Here is a 21,881-nt window from a genome sequence, read left to right as displayed (position 1 = left end):
CTCTCCCCGGGCGGAGCCGGCGGCGAAGACCGGCAACTCCGGTCCGGCCCCCTCGGAAGGGGAGAATGCGGCTGCCACCCCCTTGCCCTCCTGCCGCGAAGTCCGAGGTGTCGGGACGTGGGGATTTAGGGAGGTGCGGTCGGCGGCCGGATCCTACCCCCGCGCCCGCCCTCGCCCTGCGGGGTTAAGCGAAGGCTCGTGAGAGGCAGATGGCGGTCCTGGAGTCAGGTGCGAAGGGGAGGGCACAGGTGCAGGCGGGCCAAGTGGTCACAGGTACGAACCTGTTATAGCTCCTCTCTTCCAAACCCACAACTGTGCTTTATGTCACCCGTAAGTGTTGCTCGCCTATACGTTCCCAAACTCACCAAGCCTATAAATAGACCCATTACCCAATAAACCGAGCCTCAGCCCTCATCTGCTTCCCTGTGGCATTACGATGGACAGCAAGTAGCACGCGAAGCGCTGGGAGGCGACGGCCCTGGGCGCAGGATAGAAAGGAAGAAATTCAAACGCCTTCCGGACCCTCGCACGCCAGTCTATCAAAGGGCTGCAATGACAGCAAGCCAAGCCCGAGATGCTCTTCACGGGGTGGGGTCCTGGACTCTCTCCTTCCAGAGACGGTTGACGTTCTTCTGCCGGGAGGAGTAGGACACGAGGAGCTAACTCAGGAAATGGGTTTTAATAATGTGCAAATACTACGGTTTCAGAGCCTTAAGGAGCTTGTGTTTAAAATGATGAGCTCCCATTTGGATTTAGTTAGGGATTCAGGGGAAGGGCACGGAAAGTGACTTATGCTACTGATAAATACCCTTCCATTAAAAAGTGATTTAAGTTTATCTTTTGATAAAACGCTTATCAACTAGCATAGCAAATCATCATGTATTATTTTAATTACTTTCCTAGAAATGATCATTAGCTTATCATGTGAGTCTTAAGAATGAGATTGTTAACAGTGTTTCTGGTCAGTTACCTTTCCCTTCAAGGTCTTCCTTATTCAATCTTACAAAGGTGGCTTAGGTCACAATCATTACCTGGAGATGCAAGGGGATGATAATCACTATGTGAACAGCTACAATGAACTCTTCTGCCACAAAAAAGCTGGAGGTGTTCATGAATTTTCAAATAAAATCACTATTTAAGAGTCACTGTGTTGTCATTGCTATTGTTATTGGCCTGTTAAGGGGAAACTTAGTATTTAATGTATACTGTGATGTTTTTGACTGAAAGTAGCAGGAAGAGATTCTTACATGTGACAGTCACAAGGTTCCTTGGGTTTGTAGGAGGATCTTAAGAATCATAGCGCTGAGAAGGCAGAACACCTTCTAGTTTAGCGGATCTTCTTAGATCCACTTTCCCTCTGTAAGCATACATAGAATGTCAATAGAATAAGTTGCTAGAAATCTTTTTAGCGTGGGTATTGTCCTTTCAGCACCAGTTCCAACAGCTTGATTTCAGCTAACCAACCAAATGAACAGCATCTCTTGAGAGAGTGGGATGAACTTTTAAAATTATCTATTATTTCAGAAGAAATGATTCTGATCTTGAACTGTGGGATTTTATTTTTTAGTTATCCCTTTCACGATATTTCTTGAACACAAATGGAAGAAAAAATGTGAACTCAGAAATATCACAATATCCGCATGCATTATTCTATTTACTCTGATGGAAAAAGTCTATTTAGAGATATTGATTGTCTTGTTCTATCCACAAGCCTTTTTTTGGACATTAAAGTATTTATATAGCATTTTACCTTTAAATAGTCATCCTTTATGATCATTTTATTAGGTATTTTCTCCCATTGGTCTTGTGTGGCGTTAATGTTCCTCTTTAACAGATCAGAAAACTGAGTCCTAGGAATATTGAGTCATTCAAAGTGACTGAGCAGATGGGGCCTGAGGCTGCTGCTTTTTGGAGGATCTCTATCACGTAGACTTCTTGGAGCATTATTGTTTCTCCAGCCCTTATGACTTAGTCCATGTAGCTATTTTCATCATCCTTAAAAAAATCTATTCATATTATATGGTAACGAATAATAGAACTGGTTTTGTTTTGGGTTGTTTGACTATCTGGTGTCTGGGACATCACAGAACTGTAGGATGAGTCAGACCTTAAATGTTGTCTCGTCTGCCTCATCTTCTCCATCATTGTAGAGATAAAGAAATTGATGCAAGTGACTTTCCTCAAGTATTCAAGGGGAGAGTAGATGAAGCCCCAACCCACGTGACTCCAGTGACATGTTCTTTACTGTATACCATGCAAAAACCTTTTCTTGTGTTACCATTATATTCTCTCAAGAAGCATAATTTCCCAGTGGAGATTAAATAAAATGTTATAACAACAAGAACAACATCCATTTTGGCTAACAGCCATGCTACCACATCTGAACAGAATAGTAGGGCAAAGGAGAGGCTAATTATATTTCAAGGAAGTGCAGTCTTTCACCTCTGTCAGTGGTTTATCCGAAGGCACAGGCAGGGTAACAGGCACTTAACATTTGTATGCCCTATTACAAAGTACCAAGTCACTTTTCACAGAATATCACCTTTGATCCTCATAAGTTATCAGAAGAGACACAGTGTCTCCATTTTAGAGTTGAAGGAACTAAGAATCCTCAGGTTAAGTGATTTACCTATAGTTAGTAACAGGCAGAGTTAGAAAAATGCAATTAGAGGCAGATCAGGGACTGGTTGGCAGTTGTTTTAGTTTATTCATTCAACTCAAATTTATTGAATGTATTTATTGAACACTGAAGATATAGTGGAAAACAAGATACCCTCCTTACAGTTAGTAAGTTACATTCTAGTGAATCTTGGTTCGAGGTTCTTACCCCTGTTCCAAACTGTTGACTGGCTGCAACTGTTATTTAGGTCTGTCACTGTTAAGATGTTTACCAGTTTTGGTGGCACTAAAATCTACTTTAACTTTCTTTGATACATTTTGAATCTCATTTGAAGGAAAGATTTGATAATTATCTGTGTTTTGGATTGTTGAAAGTAGTCAGTGGGAATAATTAATACCCCAGATTCTTTTTGCTTATGGTCATGTGAGTGATTATTTTAAATTCTACTGGCTTTGTTGCCATATAGGCAAAGCCAGCCTGTTTCTCTTTATATTCATGGCTGAAAAGTGTTGTTCCAGAATATTTTTTGATAGTTGCTTAAATCTGCAGGCACTCGTTGTCAGAATGCTCACTGAAGCAAATAGGAGATCTGCCTGAGGAAGGCTGGCAGACCTTGGTGCCAGGAAACTACAAAAATATTAGTCTAAATGGTCCCATTCTAGGCAGAACATATGTTTTAGTGTTCAGGAACCTATATCAAACAATTATAGGTGCCAGTAAGAATCCATGCACATTAGCAGGCGTGAAATGCAGCACATTTTGGTACAGATTTATGTACATGTATAATTTACAGATTGCTAAATCAGCTGTGTTTTTGTATAGTGTTAAGTTGGTTCAGGTTGTTGATATAATTAGTTAGCAAACAGGATGAGAGCCATGGGTAATGTTGTGTCTTCTCATAGATGTGTTGAGCCATGGTAATATTTATAAAACAGAAAACTGGTTAAAAATCCATGTGGCTCTAAAAGGGGAGTGAGTGATAATCTGGATTACCACCAGATCAGCAGACCTTGTTTTTCTTATAGTGGGCTGTAAGATAACCTTCAGCAAAGGCCTCGCTGTCTTTCTCCAAAAGTATCAAAAAGTTAAATCTATTGACTGATGTTAGCTGGGAGAGTGGAGGATGAAGCCTTGTGATTTAATGTTGAGGCAATAAAGCTTCCAAACTCCATGATTTTTATGAAATGTATCTATTTTAACATTTTAACTTAAAAGGTGAGATGCATTTGAGGAACACTGTGGGTAAATTGAATGCTTGGCTTCATTCTTTCAGATGCCGGTTCTTCATTTATGGTTGGATTTCATCTGGCAGTGGTTTCTTGAACATTACCTTGAAACTCTTCAATTCTTCCCTTCCTTTTAATTTTTGTTAGTTAATGGGCTGTGAACAAACATTTAAAATCTAATCTACTTTAGTTATTTATTCAAAGGAATTCTTTTCATAGAGTGAGTGTCTGCTTTATACATTTAGGACATTTGAACTATCATTTTGATTTTTTTTCTATTTCTGTATTTCTGTCTCTAAATGGCCACACCTACGATGATAAGAAAGAGAAATAGAATCACAGAATCTTAGGTCTGAAGGGACATGTTATACAATTCCTTTTTCATTGTTTGAAACCTGTCCAGAACATTCCTCCCAGTGGTTATCCAGCCCATGCTTGACTAGCTTCAGTGATGGGACACTCACTTTCTTACGAGGAATATTCTGTTTTTAAGCAGCTATGATTGTGAACTAGTTTCTTTTTTTCTTTCCTTCGCCTCTCTACCGCCTTCTCCTCCTCTACCTTTTTTTGTTGCTGTTGTTTGTTCTCACCAAAATCTTTCTCTTATAACTACCACTCATTTGAGGTCTGCCCCATGAAACTAAATTGACCTAGCTCACTGCTTTTTTCAGCTGCAAGCCTTTAAAAAGATCTTTTTGATAACAGTTATTTTGTCTTGATTCTTCCCCTCTTTTGACCTTTTAAATTGTTTAATGCTACAAATAGAAAACTATGTAAAACAATTTTGTAGCGCTTGACACATTTCTATAAGGTGAACACTGTGTGTCATCACCATCCATATCAAGAAATAGAATCTTGCCAGCACTCCAGATGCCGCCTGGGACCTTCCTGATCCCGACACCATTACTCTCCTCTTGAAGGGAGCCATCTCCTGATTTTATGGCAGTTGCTTTCTTGCTTTTCCTCATAATTGTATCACCTTGTTTTGCATTCTTAAACACTACAGGTATTTTTATCTGATTGGGAGCTTTATATACATGGGATCATATAGCATGTATTCTTTTGTCAGGTAGCCATTCCTCATGTTCTGGCATGTACTGTTGATTCATTTTCACTGCTGTATAATACCTTATGGTATGCCCATATCACACATTTTGTTTATTCATTCTGCTGTTGATGGGTATGTGGGTTGTTTCCAGTTTTGGGCTGTTAATGCTGCTACAAACATTCTTGCATATATCTTTTGGAGGCATGTGGGTGTAAATTTCTCTTGGATATACTCATATACCTAGGCTGCATCTGGTAGATGCTGCCAAACAGTTTTCCAAAGGGTTTGTATCAATCTACATTGTCACCAGCAGTGTATGAGAGTTTCCGTCACTCCATATCCTTGTCAACGTTTGGCATTTTCTCCTCTTTTTTTTTCTTTAATAGTGACATTGCCCAAACAGTCTAGTAACTAACAAAACAGGGTCATGTAGAGTTATGTTAATAGTGAGCACATGACCAAAGTGAAACAAAAACAAAACTTGCTCTTGCCCTTTGGGAGGCATCAGTATCTACTGTGTGTTTAAATGTTCTCACTGAGGAACTCCCTCACACGTGATTGTAAGTGACGTGAAAGACTTGTACAGTTAGAATTATGTGCAAAGGGCACATGCAAGGGTGGTGAGGTCTTTTTGGTGTGTGCGTGTTTAGGAGATTCATTTTCTGAAATTGAAAAGCAATAAACCCTGGGGACAGAGATTATGTAAGAATTAGAGCTGGAAGGGAGAATGAACTAGGAAGTGAATGATTTATGTTTGTTTCAGTGAAATAAATAAAATGACTGAAGGGAGGGCACAGATTTAGTAGAGGAATCAAAACTCAAAGGAAAATTACAACAAAATGAAAGGCTATCTTATGGTTTGATTTTTTAAGCATAGTGGACCTCATACATGCCCAATACTGTGCTAAACACTGAGAATACCAAAATAAGTGGGACTTTTGTGATATTGGGTCTCACTGAGGAATCTAAGATGAAGACCAACATGCTTTGTAAACCTCTCCAAAGATTTAAGAGATGTTATACTGATTCTACACTTACTACATACTTTTCCCTTATAAACACCTCACTGAAAATTATTCTTAGATTTTATAGCTATTTCTTTTTTTTGTGAGGTTGGATGTGGGATGACCAGATCCCATAAGTGAACTAAAAGGAAAAGATTGCAGACTGTGTGAAGTTTTGTTTTGATGTGGTTGATGTTTCCTCAAGAAAAAAAAAAAGCACCTAATTCCTTTGGGATATCCCAGTGCTGTGTCTTCTTTGATACACTGTCTTGCGTTGCTCATCCACTATTGCGAGTTTTCAGCATATCCTAGATTCTAGAATTTGTTCAGTGCTCTGGTTGCTCTCTATACACATTCATTCTTGCTGAACAGATTACATTCTGGCAACTTTAGTATCTCCTTCGGTTCTCATGGTTTCTGCTCTAACAGTTAAGCTCTCCTATTGATGGCAAAACTACTTAAAATTCTTCTGATTAGGTATTATAGAGTTATGCCAATAGTTAATTTGCTTACTCATACTAAGATGGTTAATTATGTAAATTAAAATGACAATTCTTTTGATTAGTCCTATGTTTCATAAAACTGATGATCTGAAATTAACTGAGACAATCCTATAATTATCACTGTAATTATTAACTGCGAGTGCCTCAAACCCATTGTTTCTCATAGCTTTTCAAAGATTCTGCAATCACATTAGGTACTTCTGTAAAGAAGAGAAATGGCCTCTCATTTCCTTTTTCCTCCCTTAAAGCAATGATGTAGACATCCTCCACTGGCATTCCCAGAGCGCTGGAGTCAGCATTTGAAAGATGATATTATACTGTCAAATTTTACTGGTGTAGATCTGCTGCTTAACTGGTTTGTATTTAAGAGTGAAGTTGGCAAATGTGTCTTAGACTAGAACATTATGACCATGACAAATAAAATGGAGTTAATTTGAGCGATAAATGGAATTTTAAACTTTCATTTTATTTACTTGTTTTCCCTAAGCATTATTGGGACTGAGTATATTAGAGTTCTATGCTGCTATCATGAAGGTTGTGTTTTAAGCCTCTACTTGAGCCAATGTACTGCATGTCTTCTGTTTGTCTCTCTAGAACCACTTTCTTTTCTTCTCTAACCTGTTCTGTGTCCTGGGAGGCTGACCTATATAGGTGACATCTGTAGGCTCCCTTGTTTTCTGGCTCCTGGCTGGCGTCAGTTTGTAGGGCATACTACATGAGATGGGAGGGCAGAGAGAGATTGTAGTTACTTTCCTTGTTCCCTCCTTGTGAGGTCATTGTAGCCTATTTTTCTTTGATTAAAGGTCCATCTCCAGCTTGCTCTTTTTGGGTGTCGGTAGGGGGGGAGGATACAAGCTTCAAGTTGTTACTAACCCCAGGGTACTGCACTATCTCTTGAGGTTTTCCTCTGTGGTGTGCTAGAGCAGGTTGCTGCTGACTGGTACTACCTCCTAAGATCTGATTATGTGCATCTCTTCTCTATTCCTGGTTCAGGGACTTCACTTTGGAAACTTGAAAACTGCCATAGTGGGAGTACTGACACCTTAGAAATTGGAAAATGCTATAAATTAGGGCTCTTTTTTCCCCACGATTGGTTTGTCAGCACACTACTGCCTATGGCTTCACCCATGCCTTTGTAAATAGTTCTTTTATTAAAAAGACTTCTCAATTTACCCATTTAGTGTGTCATATTTTCCTGCTGAGACTCTGACTTAAGGAACCAGTTGCTTGTTTTCTGTATGAAGTGGTATCTGGCCTTTTGTCCAGACCAGTATTAGTCATGTGGTGAACTTGGTGAGATGTGCATAAAGGTACTCCTTTCAAAATGCAAAACACCTGTGTTCTGCCTGATGAAGGTAGCATATATCTGCCCTTGCTTTTTAGTTCAGTTAGTTGGTCACCTACAAGCTTGATGAAGTATTTTCATGTTCCTGTTTCATCACTCAGGGTAGAAGATTTTTATGTTCAATGTGCCATTTTGAAAGGATAACTGATATTTTTTTAAAGAAGAGGTTCAATCAGGCATCGTGGCTCAAGCCTGTAATCCCAGCACTTTGGGAGGCCAAGCTGAGAGGATTGCCTGAACCCAGGGGTTTGTGACCAGCCTGGACAACTTGGTGAGACCTCGTCTCTACAATACATCAAAAAATTAGCCGGGCATGGTAGCCCGCGCTTATAGTTCCAGCTACTTGGAAGGTTGAGGCGGAAAGATTGCCTGAGCCCAACAGGTTGATGCTGGGGTGGCCGTGAGTGTACCGCTGCACTCCAACCTGGGCAACAGAGTGAGACTCTGACTCTAAATAAATAAACAAGCAAATAAATAAATAAAAATAAAGAAGAGGTCCTAAATTCTAGTCATTCTGCTTTTGTCAGATGTAATTCCACTTTATATTTTCCTGACTAGCTAGAACACTCAAGAACTATGCCCCAGCCTAACTTCATTGATTGAGTCACTTTTCTGTGTATTCTTGTAATTTAAAATGTCACCCTTTCTCCAGCTTCCCAATCCTAACACTTTCTCTTTGAATTTCCTGGTTTTCCTCTTTCTCTTCTCTGGCTTTTGGTCTCACTCTCTTGCCTTAGTCTCTCATGTCCTCTTCTCTCTTGGTCTCTGACTCACTCTCTAGGTCTTGCTCTTGGCTCGTGCTTTTGCACTCTCTGTGGACCTGTCCTGCCCCATGCCCAGTATCCCTTCATCCTCTCACTCTCTCCTCTCCTTTCCCCAGCTGTCTCTCTTCCTGCCTGTTTCTGTTCTTGTATGCCTTTAGTCTGTGTCACTGTCTGCCACCTATCTTCATCTCTACCTCTGTCATTGCCATCTGTCTGTCTCTGCCACTGTGCATCTGTCCCTGTTTGCTATCTGTCTCTGTAGTCTCTACCTCCATCTGTCCATCTCTTCTCCTGCCTGCTTGTCTGTCTCCGTCTGTCCAGTTCTCCCTTCAAATGGCCTTAGTAACTGTTCTGCTGTGTGTCAGTCTGAGCTCCCTCTTTCTCTCTCAAGACCACTTTTCTCCACTTCATCACCAGCATCATGTGGTCAAAGATGGCTCAACTCTACACATCCCTCAGTATTAGTGTCTTAGTTTTGTTCTGGAGAGAGATTCTAATTGGCCAAGCTCTGACTATGGGTTGTTTGGCCAGTTGTTCACTTCTGGTCTTGTCTTCTGTGACTGGGGAGGTGGGTTGGGGGAAAGGATATAGAGTTTTGTGTTATGTAGCATGGTGCAGATAAAGTCATACGGGGAAGTTGGGGGCTGGAGTGCAGTGGCATGCATGCTCACGGCCACCCCAGCATTGACCTTCTGGGCTCCAGCGATCCTTCAGCCTCAGTCTTCCAAGTAGTTGGAACTACAGACGCATGCTACCATGCCTGGCTATTTTTTATTTTATTGTAGAGCAAGGTCTGGCCAAGTTGCCTGGGCTGGTCTGGAACCCACAGGCTCAGGCAATCCACTTGCTTCGGCCTCCCAAAGTGCTGGGATGACAGATTGAGCCACCGAGCCCAGCCCCTATCCAAGTCTTGAAACAACATAGGAGGTTAATGTAAAACTAACGTCTTAAAAAAACCCTTTTCTTAGTAGTAGTTAATATTTTTATAATGCTCACTTTGAGTTACTTTGAGTTCTGAGAATGAATTTGTTTGTTATTCAATGATTGTCTAAGACTTTTTGTTCAAAGTGCCCATATTATATACAGATATGCATTAAGAAATTATGACTATAACATATTAGAATAAAATATCTGATTGACTAATCTATTGAACCACTTTTTTTTTTTTTTTGAGTTGGAGTCTCACTCTGTCACCCAGACTGGAGTGCAGTGGCTGCTCCCGGCGACCGCAGCCTCAACCTGCTGGGCTCCGGCGATCCTTCTGCCTCAGCCTTCCAAGTAGCTGGAACTACAGGCACACGCTATCATGCCCGGCTAATTTTTTGATTTATTGTAGAGATGAGGTCTCGCCAAGTTGCCCAGGCGGGTCTCGAACCCGTGGGCTCAGGCAATCCACTCACCTCAGCCTCCCAAAGGCACGGGATTACAGGCTGAGCCACCGAGCCCGGCTGAACCACTTTTTAATAATTGATCACACAAATATTTCTTAGCAGTAATTCAACATAGCACTGACCTCTTGTTTATTAAGATATAGTTCAGTAATAAAAGTCTATATTTCAACACATTTTCATGTGTGCTTTCTTTCCTTTCATACTTCTTGTGAAGCTTACTCCTCTGTTTTTACTGCTTTAAGTTTTTTTAAATTTCATGCTGAATGAAGATGGAGGTCATGCTTTGAAACCATGTACTTAGGAGTGACTACCCAGTAAATCAAGTGTTTGAGTTAACTTTTGAAATTGAAATCTCTTTCTTCATTGTAATTTACTGATTTAATAAGAAATGTATTTCTTAGCTGGGTGTGATGGCACATGCCTGTAGTCCCAGCTACTTGGGAGGCTGAGGCAGGATGATTGCATGAGCCCAGGAGTTTGAAGCCATGATAAGCCATTATCACATACCACTGCACTCCAGCCTGAGTGATAGAGTGAAACCATCTCTAAAAAAAAAAATGTATTTCTATAGGATATTAGACTCAAAGAAAACAAATCGCTATTGAAGCTCTTGGGAATTCAGTTTGTTTTGTGCAAAGATCGGGCCCTTGACAGTTTAGAAGAGTTATTTTCATGGTATTTTATTGTTGAAAAAATAGAGATACAAGATGACTTCTGCTGTTATTATGATTTTAGATGTGGCCAGGTGTGGTGGCTCAAGCCTGTAATCCCAGCACTTGGGAGACCGAGGTGAGTGAATTGCCTGAGCCCACAGATTTGAGAACAGCCTGGGCTACTTGTGAAACCTTATCTCTACAATAAATCAAAAAATTAGCCAGGTGTGGTAGCACACACCTGTAGTTCTGGCTACTTAGAAGACTGAGGTGGTAGGATCGCCTGAGCCCAGCAGGCCGACGTTGGGTAGCTGTGAGTGTGCCACTGCACTCCAGCCTGGGTGACAGAGTGAGACTCCAACTAAAAAAAAAAAGATTTTAGATGTGTTATTGAGGTGCATCATACTGATTTAACTTCTTGCTTTCCATTCCATCCTCTTCATTCTCCTGAATACTACTAAATCTTGATCTTTTTTAAAAAAGTAATTTCTGATATTAATTTTATTTAGGTTCAGGTAAATCGAACTATTGTTTCCTGGTCTTATATACATAGCTCTTATTCTCATCATTTATCTCAATCAGAATCTTTCTCTTATTTCATGTTCTAAAATAAAGGGAAATATATTTTTACTCCGACTTGCTTTTTGTAAGAGTACTGCTATCCTTAGAAATCTGTAACATTACAAAGTGTCAGGAAGAAATGTTCTCTTCCAAGTAAAATATCTCAAGTTATTAGAAGTTTATTGTGAAATATTTACTGTAGCCCTCCAAATAACCAGTGTTGGCAGGGAACTGCTTGCTGAATGTAGCTTTTATCTGTGTAATTGCTCAATCTGAGTCACTTTTCTAAGTCACTGCTTTAGTTATTTTCTCCTTTGTTATTTATGGTAATTATGATGAAAAGCAATTTTTAAATAATTTCTTTTTAGAATATCTCTATGTTATGTTTTATGGGCAAATGGTAGGTTTGGAATGATTTTGACACTTCTGGTTACTGCAGTTTGGCTCATGCCTCAATCAGCTGAAGAAACTTTACATGACAGGGGGAAGGGAGTCTTACATTTTTAGAGAATGTTTGTTTTATGCCAGAGGAAACTGTGTGTGGGCTGAGGAAGGTTGAATTTAGGAAACCTCACACTTAATTGCAAGCACTCTTGCAGCTACAGACCCTCAGGGGGGTAAAAAGGCATCAGAGGGAGGCAGTAGAATCTGGCTAATTTGCATCAAAGATCTGGAGATGCAGGGGACTTTCAGATGAGAGCCAATGAATAAATCATGGCAAGGGCAGCCAGGTTGAACCTACACATTTTACTGAACAATGTAGGAAGGACTTGATCAGCTTAGAAAATATGAATTTGGAGGCAGGTTTGGTGCTTCAGAGTGGGCCATTGGCTGACTGGAAGTTACACATTCTACTTGCAAAAGATATATATTTGTTTCCAAAGACACATTTATGTTCACTATATATAAATGGATCCCCCAATGTGTGATTTATTTCTATTGCAGCATCCTTTGACAATATGGCACATTTTTACATTAATACTATACACCACATCATGTCCCAAATCCATACAATTTCAGTGAACAAAATCCTGATACAACATGGCTCACCTGTAATGTGAGAGTTAAGTTTAGAGGATGTTTCTGTTATTTTTGAAGTGACTCAGGCTGTACAGAATGCAGAAGTTAAGAAAGTGATATTTTAGTGTAAAGACTGGTTGATTACTTCACATGGGGGGTGGCTTGCAGATTGCAGAGGCATTATCTAATCCATTCTTTGTTACATATCCAGTTACTTAGAGAGTCAGATTGTATTGCTGCCAGAAGCATGCTTCCCTCTACCCTGTCCTGATGGCACTGTCATGTCCTCTAATCCAGTGTTACAGTAATAGAGCTGATTCCATATTTTGACCCTCATTTGACTCCTTCAGTCTTCAACTGAGTAAAGATCTGAAGACAATGAGAATAAAATGGGCTACAACACATGAACAAGAGTCAAAGCTCCAAGATACCAAAAATACCGAGAGTTCCATAGAACTGAAGTGACTTACCCACAGCTCATTAGGGACAACACCGTGACTAGAACCAAACTAGTTGTTGTCCCCTTTGTTGTTCTTTCAAATTGTGCTTGGAGAACCCTAAGGATTTCTGGAGAGGAAGAAGAGTGGGTTGATAGGGTATCTTTTACCCCTCATTCTTCCACTGGTTTTAATTGTTGAACAGGTTCTTTTCCATATAATCTCAGGACTTCTGTAGGTGGCCTCTGCTTGTGAAACCTCCATATGGCCTCTCCAGTAACATAGCCGGACTCCTTCCATGGTAGCTCAGGGCTCCTGAGAATGCAGAAGCAGAAGCTGCCAGACCTTAAAGCTTAGGCTTAGGGTTGGCACAGCATCAATTCTGCTGCAGTCCGTTGGTTGAAGCAAATCATAGGCACATCCTGGTTCAAGAGGAGGAGATTACACAAGGACATGAATATGTGGAGGCAGGGTTTCTTGAGGGGCTACCAATATAATCTCAACTGTTTATAGTGATGCTTTGACTATAATAGCTATCATAGAGTTGTGGACCTGAGATATGTAAAGGGCTAGTCTCATCTATAAAAAAAAAATTTTTTTTTTAAAAGAAGAAAGTGAAAAAGACCTATATAGCACCAACATCGTTCTGGAAGGAGTTATGTGTTGCCTCTTCTCCAGGAGGTGTTCATGAAGAATCTCACCAGTGTGAGTTGTCAGTGCTAGGAGTCAGGAAAGTGGATGACCTCCCAGTATTTTTGGTGTCTTCGAGCTTTGATCCTTGTTCATGTGTTGTAGCCCATTTCACTCTCGCTGCCTTCAGATTTTTACTCAGTTGAAGACTAAAGGAGCCAAATGAGGGTCAAAATATGAAATCAGCTCTATTACTGTAACACTGGATTAGAGGACATGGTGATGCCATTTGTCTCCTTCCCCAAGTGTAAACCTTGGCTTCCAGACTATGAGTTGCTGGCCTACTCCTAGGCCAAGAAGCTGGAGCTAACAGAGCAGAGGTCTAGCAGGGCCTGTCACAAGTAGTTCTAAGTACCATAAGGGGACAAGTAGCTCAGATTCTCTCTTCTCACACTATACTGTGGCACAAGCAAATTTGAGGGGTCAAGACACCCAGGGAATTCCTCTTGCTCCTGAGATACTTACTGGTAGATTGATCAATATGATTATGGAAGTATGGTGAGAAGAATCCAGAGAGAAGACAAAAGTATTCACTCTAACACTTCCTCTTTTTAAGAGTCAGTGGATTTTCCTTCCTCTCAGTGGAAACTCCAGATATGGAAGGATAAATGTTGCCCATGTAAAAACTCTTTATCAAAATAGAACCTTATAGCCCACTACTCAGTCTTGCCAAACCCAGAGTACTACCAGGGATTTTAAGGGTGTTACAGAATTTGTAAGCTGTAACTATGCTGCTTCCATTATAGATTATTGCAGAAGTTATACAATTAAGAGCATTGGCTTTGGTGTTTGTGATGGCTAATTTTATGTGTAAACTTGACTGGGCTATGGGGTGCCCAGATATTTAGTCAAACATTATTCTCAGTGTTTCCATGAGGGTATTTTGAATGAGTTTAGCAAATCTATTTGCTTTTAGGATTTTTTAAAATTTCTGTGGAGAATGTCATTGAAATTTTGATGGGGATAGCATTGAATCTGTAGATCACTTTAGGTAGTACAGACATTTTAATAGTATTCATTTTTTCAGTCCATAAACATGGGATATCTTTCCATTTATTTGTGTGAGAAATTATTATTTTTTATGTTTTGTCCATGTAGTAAGTTACTTCCTTAATTCAGTTTTTCTTAGCTCCAAATTAGGTTTCCACTTAATGAGTGTGGAAAACAGTAAATAATCCCATAGCCATTTATGTTTGGATGTGGAATACATGCATTTGGCTAGAAACTGTGTCATTTCACTGGAGCTCTCTTATTTGGCATTCTCACCCATCAGGAATATGGCCAACCACCTGGAGGAATTAAGAAGCCTTGGCTAAGCAAAGTTGTTGTCAAAGAGTCCTTGTGCTGGTTCCCCATTGCTTTTCTCTAAGTTAGTGTGTGAGGTGGAAGCAAACGGCACTTGTTTGACCTCGGGAGCCCCATAACCTCCAAATGTGTGGCTTTATTTTTATTCTCTTGTTCCCTAGGTTTCTATGAATGGTCTCTGGTCTGCTGGTCACTGGATGCTCACCTGATCTGTGAGGCTAAAGTCCACAGTTTGTGAACTTGTGTTCCATTCTCTTGAATTGAACAAAACTTGCTACCCCAACCGCAGCCCAACACACATGTTCTTTTTTCAGTGTATATGTCTCTGTGTGTGACTTGATCTAATCTAGACTCTCATTAGCCCTACAGCTCATCTCTGATATTTGCCTGATACCCCCTACCCCAGTTGATCCTAGGTTTGAGCAGTTTGATATGCAGCCCTTAGCTATAATGTGAGCTCACTTCACTGTGATAATCATCTGTTTATGCAAATTCAGCAGCCACAAGGCAGTGGGAACTTTTGGGTCTTTTACAGACCCCATGGAAACTGAGAAAGGCTCAAGAATGCTGACATCACCAGGTTTTCCCAACAGCATCTTTGGGTCATTCAGTGTGGTGTTTTCTCTTATCCCCAACTGTCACATGGGAATCCAGCACAAAGTCTTCCCTCTTCTCCTTCTATTATTCTTCATCTTCTTTTATTATTATGTAGAAGCAGCAGTGTTATAGAAATAGGTCAGACACAGTTTTAATCAGTAAAAGTTGGTAGTTTTCAAGTGATGGAAGAAATAGAACATTGAAATGATAAGCAAGAGAACCCAAGCATTTAGAGGTGCAACAATTACTCATATCCACATCAATACTTCTTAAGGGTATCATTGTATATCACAAGGTAGAATAATAATATATGATGACAATATAGAAATGGTTTGATTTTAGTACTTAATAGTATAAGGAGATTGTGTAGTAAAATGATTAAAAGCATGGATTTTGAAGTTGGATAGACCCAGGTTCAAATCCCAACTCTGCCCTGGTATAACTGGCTCTGTACATCCTCAGAGACTCAGTTTTCTTATAAGTAAAAAGATGAAATCTGGCACTTCATTCAGTAAAGTAACAGCACCTCACAAGGATTGATGTAAAAGTTAAAAAATACCATAATATATGGTAAAGTACTTAGAACAGTTCCAGGTACAGAATAAATATCAATAAATGGTACCCATTCTCTCCAATACCTAGAATATCACTTACATGGAATCCCTTAGTTCCTGATGATATATGTGGTGTCATGATATTTGTATGGGTAGCCTCTAACTTATAGACAGATTGTATTCTGAAAGGTAATTTACAGGCAAAATATTTGTAGCTTAGACTTAGAAGAGAATGTATGTGCTAGCAATAGGAGAGGGAGAGGGGAAAGAATTTATTTACTGTTGGAGGCCTGGTGGCTGGGACTATAATTTTTTCTTCCACTCTCTCAGGGAAGAAAACAGGGAACTGCTAGACTTCTATCACAGAATGGCAAGGGAACCTTGCTCCCTGGGAGCTATAATCTCTTTCTTGGGTTAGCAGTGAGAGGAAATGGTTTTGGAATTTTAAATTCTATGATGAGAATCTACTGAGTGGATGATAGGCTGACGATTCTATTCCTATTGTACTTCCTATTTTTCTGCTTCCTTTCTAAAGTTAAAGAAGATGCTATTTGGCTTGATTTTTCCAAGGTGGGACTGTAATACGCAGCCCAGGAACTGTGGGAATACTTGTGGACTTGTATGGCCTATGAATACCTTTAAAAGATGATCAGAACACTCTTACTAGAAGTTGCAGTGATATATGGAACTTGAAATCTATCTTGCTCTCATTTTTCAGTAAATGAAAAATTCAATCAATAAATTAATCTTTTATGATTAAATTAATTAAACATTAAGTATGGACTTATTTTTATCAAAGTCAATAAGTTCATGGTTACAAAAGTAAACCCGAAGAGCTTATAATGAAAAACAATCATCCTGCGCCTTGTCTCTTCTCCCATTCTACTCACCAGAGACCATGTCTTCTAATTTTAGTTCTTTCTTCTTATAGTTTCTGCCATCTCTCTCTTTAACATGCATTATAGCTATTTCTAGATTTATCAATTTTAGACATTATCTGTTGGCTTCTGTTAATTTAACTGAGGTCTTAGTTTACTTAATCTTACTCCTTACCCCCTGCTACTAATATAATTATAAATGTTTACCTTTGCAACTTAAAGTAAAATATTTATGGCTTTCTTTTTATTTTATCAACTACAGACACCATCTATTATTCTCTTCATTATTTCCCTCTCTAAGCTTTTATCATCTGTATTTTTACAGTATCAGAATTGGTGAGATTAAAGTAAGATACTTATGATAGTTAAATATTATTGTGTATGATTAAGTATTGGTTTTAAAAATTAGAAATAAGGTGCTCATCTTATTTATTCAATGATGTAACAGTATGATCTGGTTTCTATTCTTGTATGGATTTTGAGTTTCTAATTCCCTCTCCTGACTCTCAAATTGAACATTTTTATTGACTTTTTATGTTGTTCCTAATGATCAAGAATATCATCAAGTCCTGACCTCCTTTACCCCTGGATAACTAATTTTTGGGATTTCTATTCTTTGAACCATTTGGTACCGAATACTTTAAATTAGCTTCCTTCCCTGCTTTCTACATTTGGAGCTACTTTTTTTCCTGATTCCCAGATGGAGAAGCCCATCTGAAGGGATGGTCATCCATATTGTGAATAAATTGTAAATGCTGTCCTAGAACAAAATTAACCTTTCAATCAAATGAGGACATTATATATTACCATTATTTCACTCTACTTGGTCCGTGTGTGTGTGTGTGTGTGTGTGTGTGTGTGTGTGTGTGTGTGTGTACACACATACATAAACAATACCCTTTCCAGAGGGTGGGTTTGGGGGAAGGTGGGTGGGTCTTCTGTGGAGAGGAGGGAGTCAAACTAAAATAATACTTATATTTAAGTCCTGGATGTTATTTGCTTAATTTAAGTTCTTGAGAAGAAAGGAGGGACAGTTAATTTTCTGAGCACAAAAAGTATTGAAGACTTGATTTTCAAAGGTGTGAGAAATAGTGAGAAACACCAGCCAAACATACCTGGCCTACCTACACCCTGCATTACGAGTGACTGGTAGGTGACTTCTCTGTGAAAGGGCTCCCAAAAGCAACTCTGTGACTGCAACATCTCAAAATCAGTGAGAGGATTGTGTTGTGTGAGCATCTTGATCAGCCTCTACAAAGCTCTTGTGTTAAGAGAATCTAGTCACTCACTATTCCTTACCAAGCAGAGGGTCCCATGGTGTGTATTTTCCATGAGATAGTGCTCAGCATCCCTCCCTCTGCTTCTCTGAGAAGTCTTTCTCCCAGGATGAGCAAATTCTAATCAGGGTCAAGAAGGCACATTTTTAGCTTCTGGCCAAAAGACTGAAAAGGCTAAGATGCTGGACAGAGCCCAGAAGACATTACTTTTGGGTTCTCTCTTGCTTTGTAATATCAGTATACTTTTACTGGGATAAAAAATTAAGATTTAAATATGTCTCATGAGAATCCACTGGATTTCTGCGGTTGACTGGTTAAGTATGCTTTCTTTACTAACATCTTTTTGGAGTGCAGTGACCTTAGTTAGCATTTGCATTTAAAATGTTCAGTTCTAAAACCCTTTTTTGTATTCCTCACAGGACCATATTCCTCCTGTATATGTATTTTGGAGGGAAATAGAAATATGTGGATTGTTGACATTATTTATGTCCTCAGCGAATCTCAACTAATGTCTTGCCTCACATGCCCTTTTCTTTCTTTCTTCTTTTTTTTCTTTTTCTTCTTCTTCTTTTTTTTTTTTTTTAACAGATACTAATTTTGTGTTGGGGAATGCCCAGATAGTGGACTGGCCTATCGTGTACAGCAATGATGGATTTTGCAAGCTGTCTGGCTATCACAGGGCAGAAGTGATGCAAAAAAGCAGTACCTGCAGGTATTTATGTTTGGATTTGTTCTGGTGAACAATCTGTTATGGTATCTTTTGGAAAAAGAAAATGGCTTACTCTGTTTGAGAATTACCTTTACTTCATTCAGTGTGTATTCGGGAATATTTATTGCAATGTCCTCTCTAGTTCATGCACTTGTACTGGGGAAATCTAAGCAGATGTAAAATATGGTTCCCATAACTGACAAATTTGCAGTTAGTAAGATGGGAGAGAACCCAGAAGAATTCAGGAAAACTGTTCTGTCTATAAAGCATAAACTCAAAAGTACATAAAGTTTTAGATTAAATTAAATAAGAAAGTTAGAGGATCAAAGAAAATTAAATAAAAATGAAATGAAATTTTAGATGATTAAAATAACCTTTAATAATTTATGAACATTTAAGAAGAGTAACTACAATGTTGGAGACAAGGGCCTTGTTCATAGAGCTTTGCCTCAGCCAAAATGTCTTCCTTCGGAAAAGAATGAAGAGAAACAATATTTTGTTGCCTTCTAATTCATGATGTTATGTTTCTCTCCCTGATCTCTTAGCAAATTGTGCTAACAGTGTAGCTGGTGTATTTGACAGCGTTACTAACCAAGCAAAGTCCTTGGGCTGTGGTATTAGAAGAGCTCATTTAAAGCATCTTCAAGGTGTTCAGCTGAGCATGTAGCCTGGATCCTGTCAGACACTCCCCAGCCGTGCACTGATAAGGTCTTGGCCCACCACAGCCTTTGCCTCTTCTCAGTCCCTGCCTTCTTTGGAGTCTTCTTTCTTCAGTAGAGTTTGCATGAAGTGAAATCACTTTTCCAAGCCTACCAAATCAAGAAATAAACTTACCTATGAAGATTAGAGAAGACTGTCTGACTAGGGATAGTCTTCTGTTTTTAGAAGTTGCATTTTCATGTACTAAATCAGCCAAGAAACTTTGGTGAAAAGTATTAAAAATAAAATAGAATAAATGTCTGAGTTCCTAAAAAAGAAGCATTAAATACTTTGAAAATATTTTCATTAAAAATTTTTAAAAAATGTTTGAGACTAAGACATGGGAAATTTAAGTTATTTCCCCCCACTGTTCAAAGCTTTAGAAATAACTCTTTTTTTTTTTTTTTTTTTTTTTATGAGTTGTAGTCTGACTCTTGTCACCCAGACTGGAGTGCAGTGGCACACTCACAGCCACTGCAGCCTCTACTTGCTGGGATCCTTCTGCCTCAGCCTTCCAAGTAACTGGAACTACAGACACACACCACCACGCCCAGCTAATTTTTGTGATTTATTGTAGAGATGAGGTCTCACCAAGTTGCCCAGGCTGGCCTCAAACCCCCGGGCTCAGGCAATCCTCTCACCTCAGCCTCAGCCTCCCAAAGTGCTTGAGCACCTCAGCCTCACCTCAGCCTCCCAAAGTGCTTGAGCCACCGTGCCTAGCCTAGAAATAACTCTTAATGCAATAGAGTTATATTCTTTGTGTGCTATTGTCCTCTTAAGTATGTATAGAACTGTCTGTCTGCATGTACATCTCTGTTGCACAAACACAATCAGAACAAATTAAGAAAGTTAGCTTCACTTTTTAGTGTGACTTAAATAGCTTTTCCTTACTATTCTTTCTTCTTATTGGATATAATCAGACACTTTAAGGAAACAAGATAAAATAAATTGCTAACTTAGCTCATTTTTCTTTTCTGCACAATTCTAAGCAATGGAGTTAATTGCCTGAAGGTATCCCTTCTTTAGAAATAAACACTCCTGTGCTAGCTATATTCCTGATAGCTCAGGAACTTCTTTTACTTATTTTGTGCATTGTAAACATTTGCAATCTGAGGTCTAGGTAAAGGAAACATACCCACTGGTAAAATACACTTTGAAAAAGTACATATGACTAATGAAAGCTGGGTGTGATTTTGGCACTTCACTTACATAAAGTTTCAACTTTACGGGGATTTGCTCTACTTGTGAAGGAAATTGCTATTATTACTTCATGTAAATGGAGGTCACTTAGAAAATTAACCCGGGAAGAGAAAGAGGAGAAATATACTTGTTTTGAGGCAGGGCTAAATTAGTCCTGATCTTGTCTTCTTTTAAAAGATAATTCAGCAAGCTCCGTTTTCTATTTTCCTGGTTTATAGGTAATGAGTACAACGCCAAAGCAGAATACTACACATGAGATATGCATAAGAACAACTACAGAGAGTCACATTCCTCAGAGGACTGGGAAGGGACATAAAAATTAACAAATGTGACACATTTCATAAAGTCAACAGCTAGCACTCTTTTCTTATGGGATGCCAGATTTCAGAAGCCTGTAGTAAGCCCAAGGCTGTTCCAGTATCAAGCTAAGCATGGTACTTGACTTGGTAGTTCAATCTAAAATCAAGAATTGAAATTGATAACCTCTGATCTTCTTTGTAACTCTGAAATTCTGTGATTCTATGATTCAAGTCATCAAGAAAAAGTTAGACAATACTTAGCATGCACAATTTTAGAAGATGAGAAGTGTATTTAGGATCCCGTGCCACTGTCTGTGCATCACCTAAGACTCAAGGAGTGGTTGTTGCTGTCCTTCCTTGTTATTGTTATCTGAAGGCCTAAGGTGGGCATGAGAAATGCTTGCTGGACCCACGGGCAGCCACTGTCAGAGAACTGGACATTTTAGGCCCATTGAGAGATGGCTTTTCTTCTCTGGCATTTTGTTAGTGTCCTCTGCCATGGTTCCTTTTACTTAGTTGGGAGTGTATCCTGCTCCCAGAGGGATAAACCTTCATCTTCAGACCATATTCAGTGAGGATCCCAGGAAGATGGACAGTCCTGGGAGTTTTCCTGCTTCTGATGAGAACCAGTGTTAATAGGTAGAGCTTCTACTAACCTGAGGTTTTCTCTAATAAATTTAATTTCATTTATCTTGTTGAGAATTAGAAGAGGAAAAAAATCTGTGGTTCAAATTTACTTAGCCATCTTTACCAGAAAGTCTCCCAGAGTTGTATCTCTAAAATGAAATCTAATTATGTTTCTCTTTGGCTTAAAACCTTCCCATACGTCCCCAACTGCTTTCAGGATAAAGTTTAAATTACTTCCCATGGCTTATAATGTTATGGTCTCCTCCATGGTCTGGCCTCTGCTTACTTCTCTATATTATTGATTGCAAATTTTCCCCTCATTATCTGTATTTCAGTCATACAGAACTGAACTACATTCACATTCCTGAATTAATTTGATGCTCACCTTTGTGTCTTTGCATTTACTCATCTTTTGCTTGAAATGCTTTTTTCCTTCCTTTTCTTAGTCAATTCCCCCCCCCCCCCCCCCCCCCC

General features: G+C 39.3%; 1 protein-coding gene across 1 annotated transcript in view; it reads left to right on the top strand.

The window, feature by feature from the left end:
- LOC103260232 (potassium voltage-gated channel subfamily H member 1-like) overlaps positions 1-21,881 on the top strand; it is a gene marked incomplete at its 3' end in the record, with an annotated part of 51,361 nt that overhangs the window by 340 nt on the left and 29,140 nt on the right. The window contains exon 2 of the mRNA XM_021712241.1: positions 18,462-18,585. Within this exon, the coding sequence (XP_021567916.1) occupies positions 18,462-18,585 (124 nt within the window). The remainder of the gene's footprint in view (positions 1-18,461; positions 18,586-21,881) is intronic.

Source organism: Carlito syrichta, unplaced genomic scaffold (genome assembly GCF_000164805.1).
Source record: "Carlito syrichta isolate Samal-C Ts95f unplaced genomic scaffold, Tarsius_syrichta-2.0.1 Scaffold303148, whole genome shotgun sequence".
In the NCBI taxonomy this organism is placed as follows: domain Eukaryota; kingdom Metazoa; phylum Chordata; class Mammalia; order Primates; family Tarsiidae; genus Carlito; species Carlito syrichta.
Note: the sequence above shows the minus strand (reverse complement) of the source record. Positions and strands in the feature narration are given on the sequence as shown.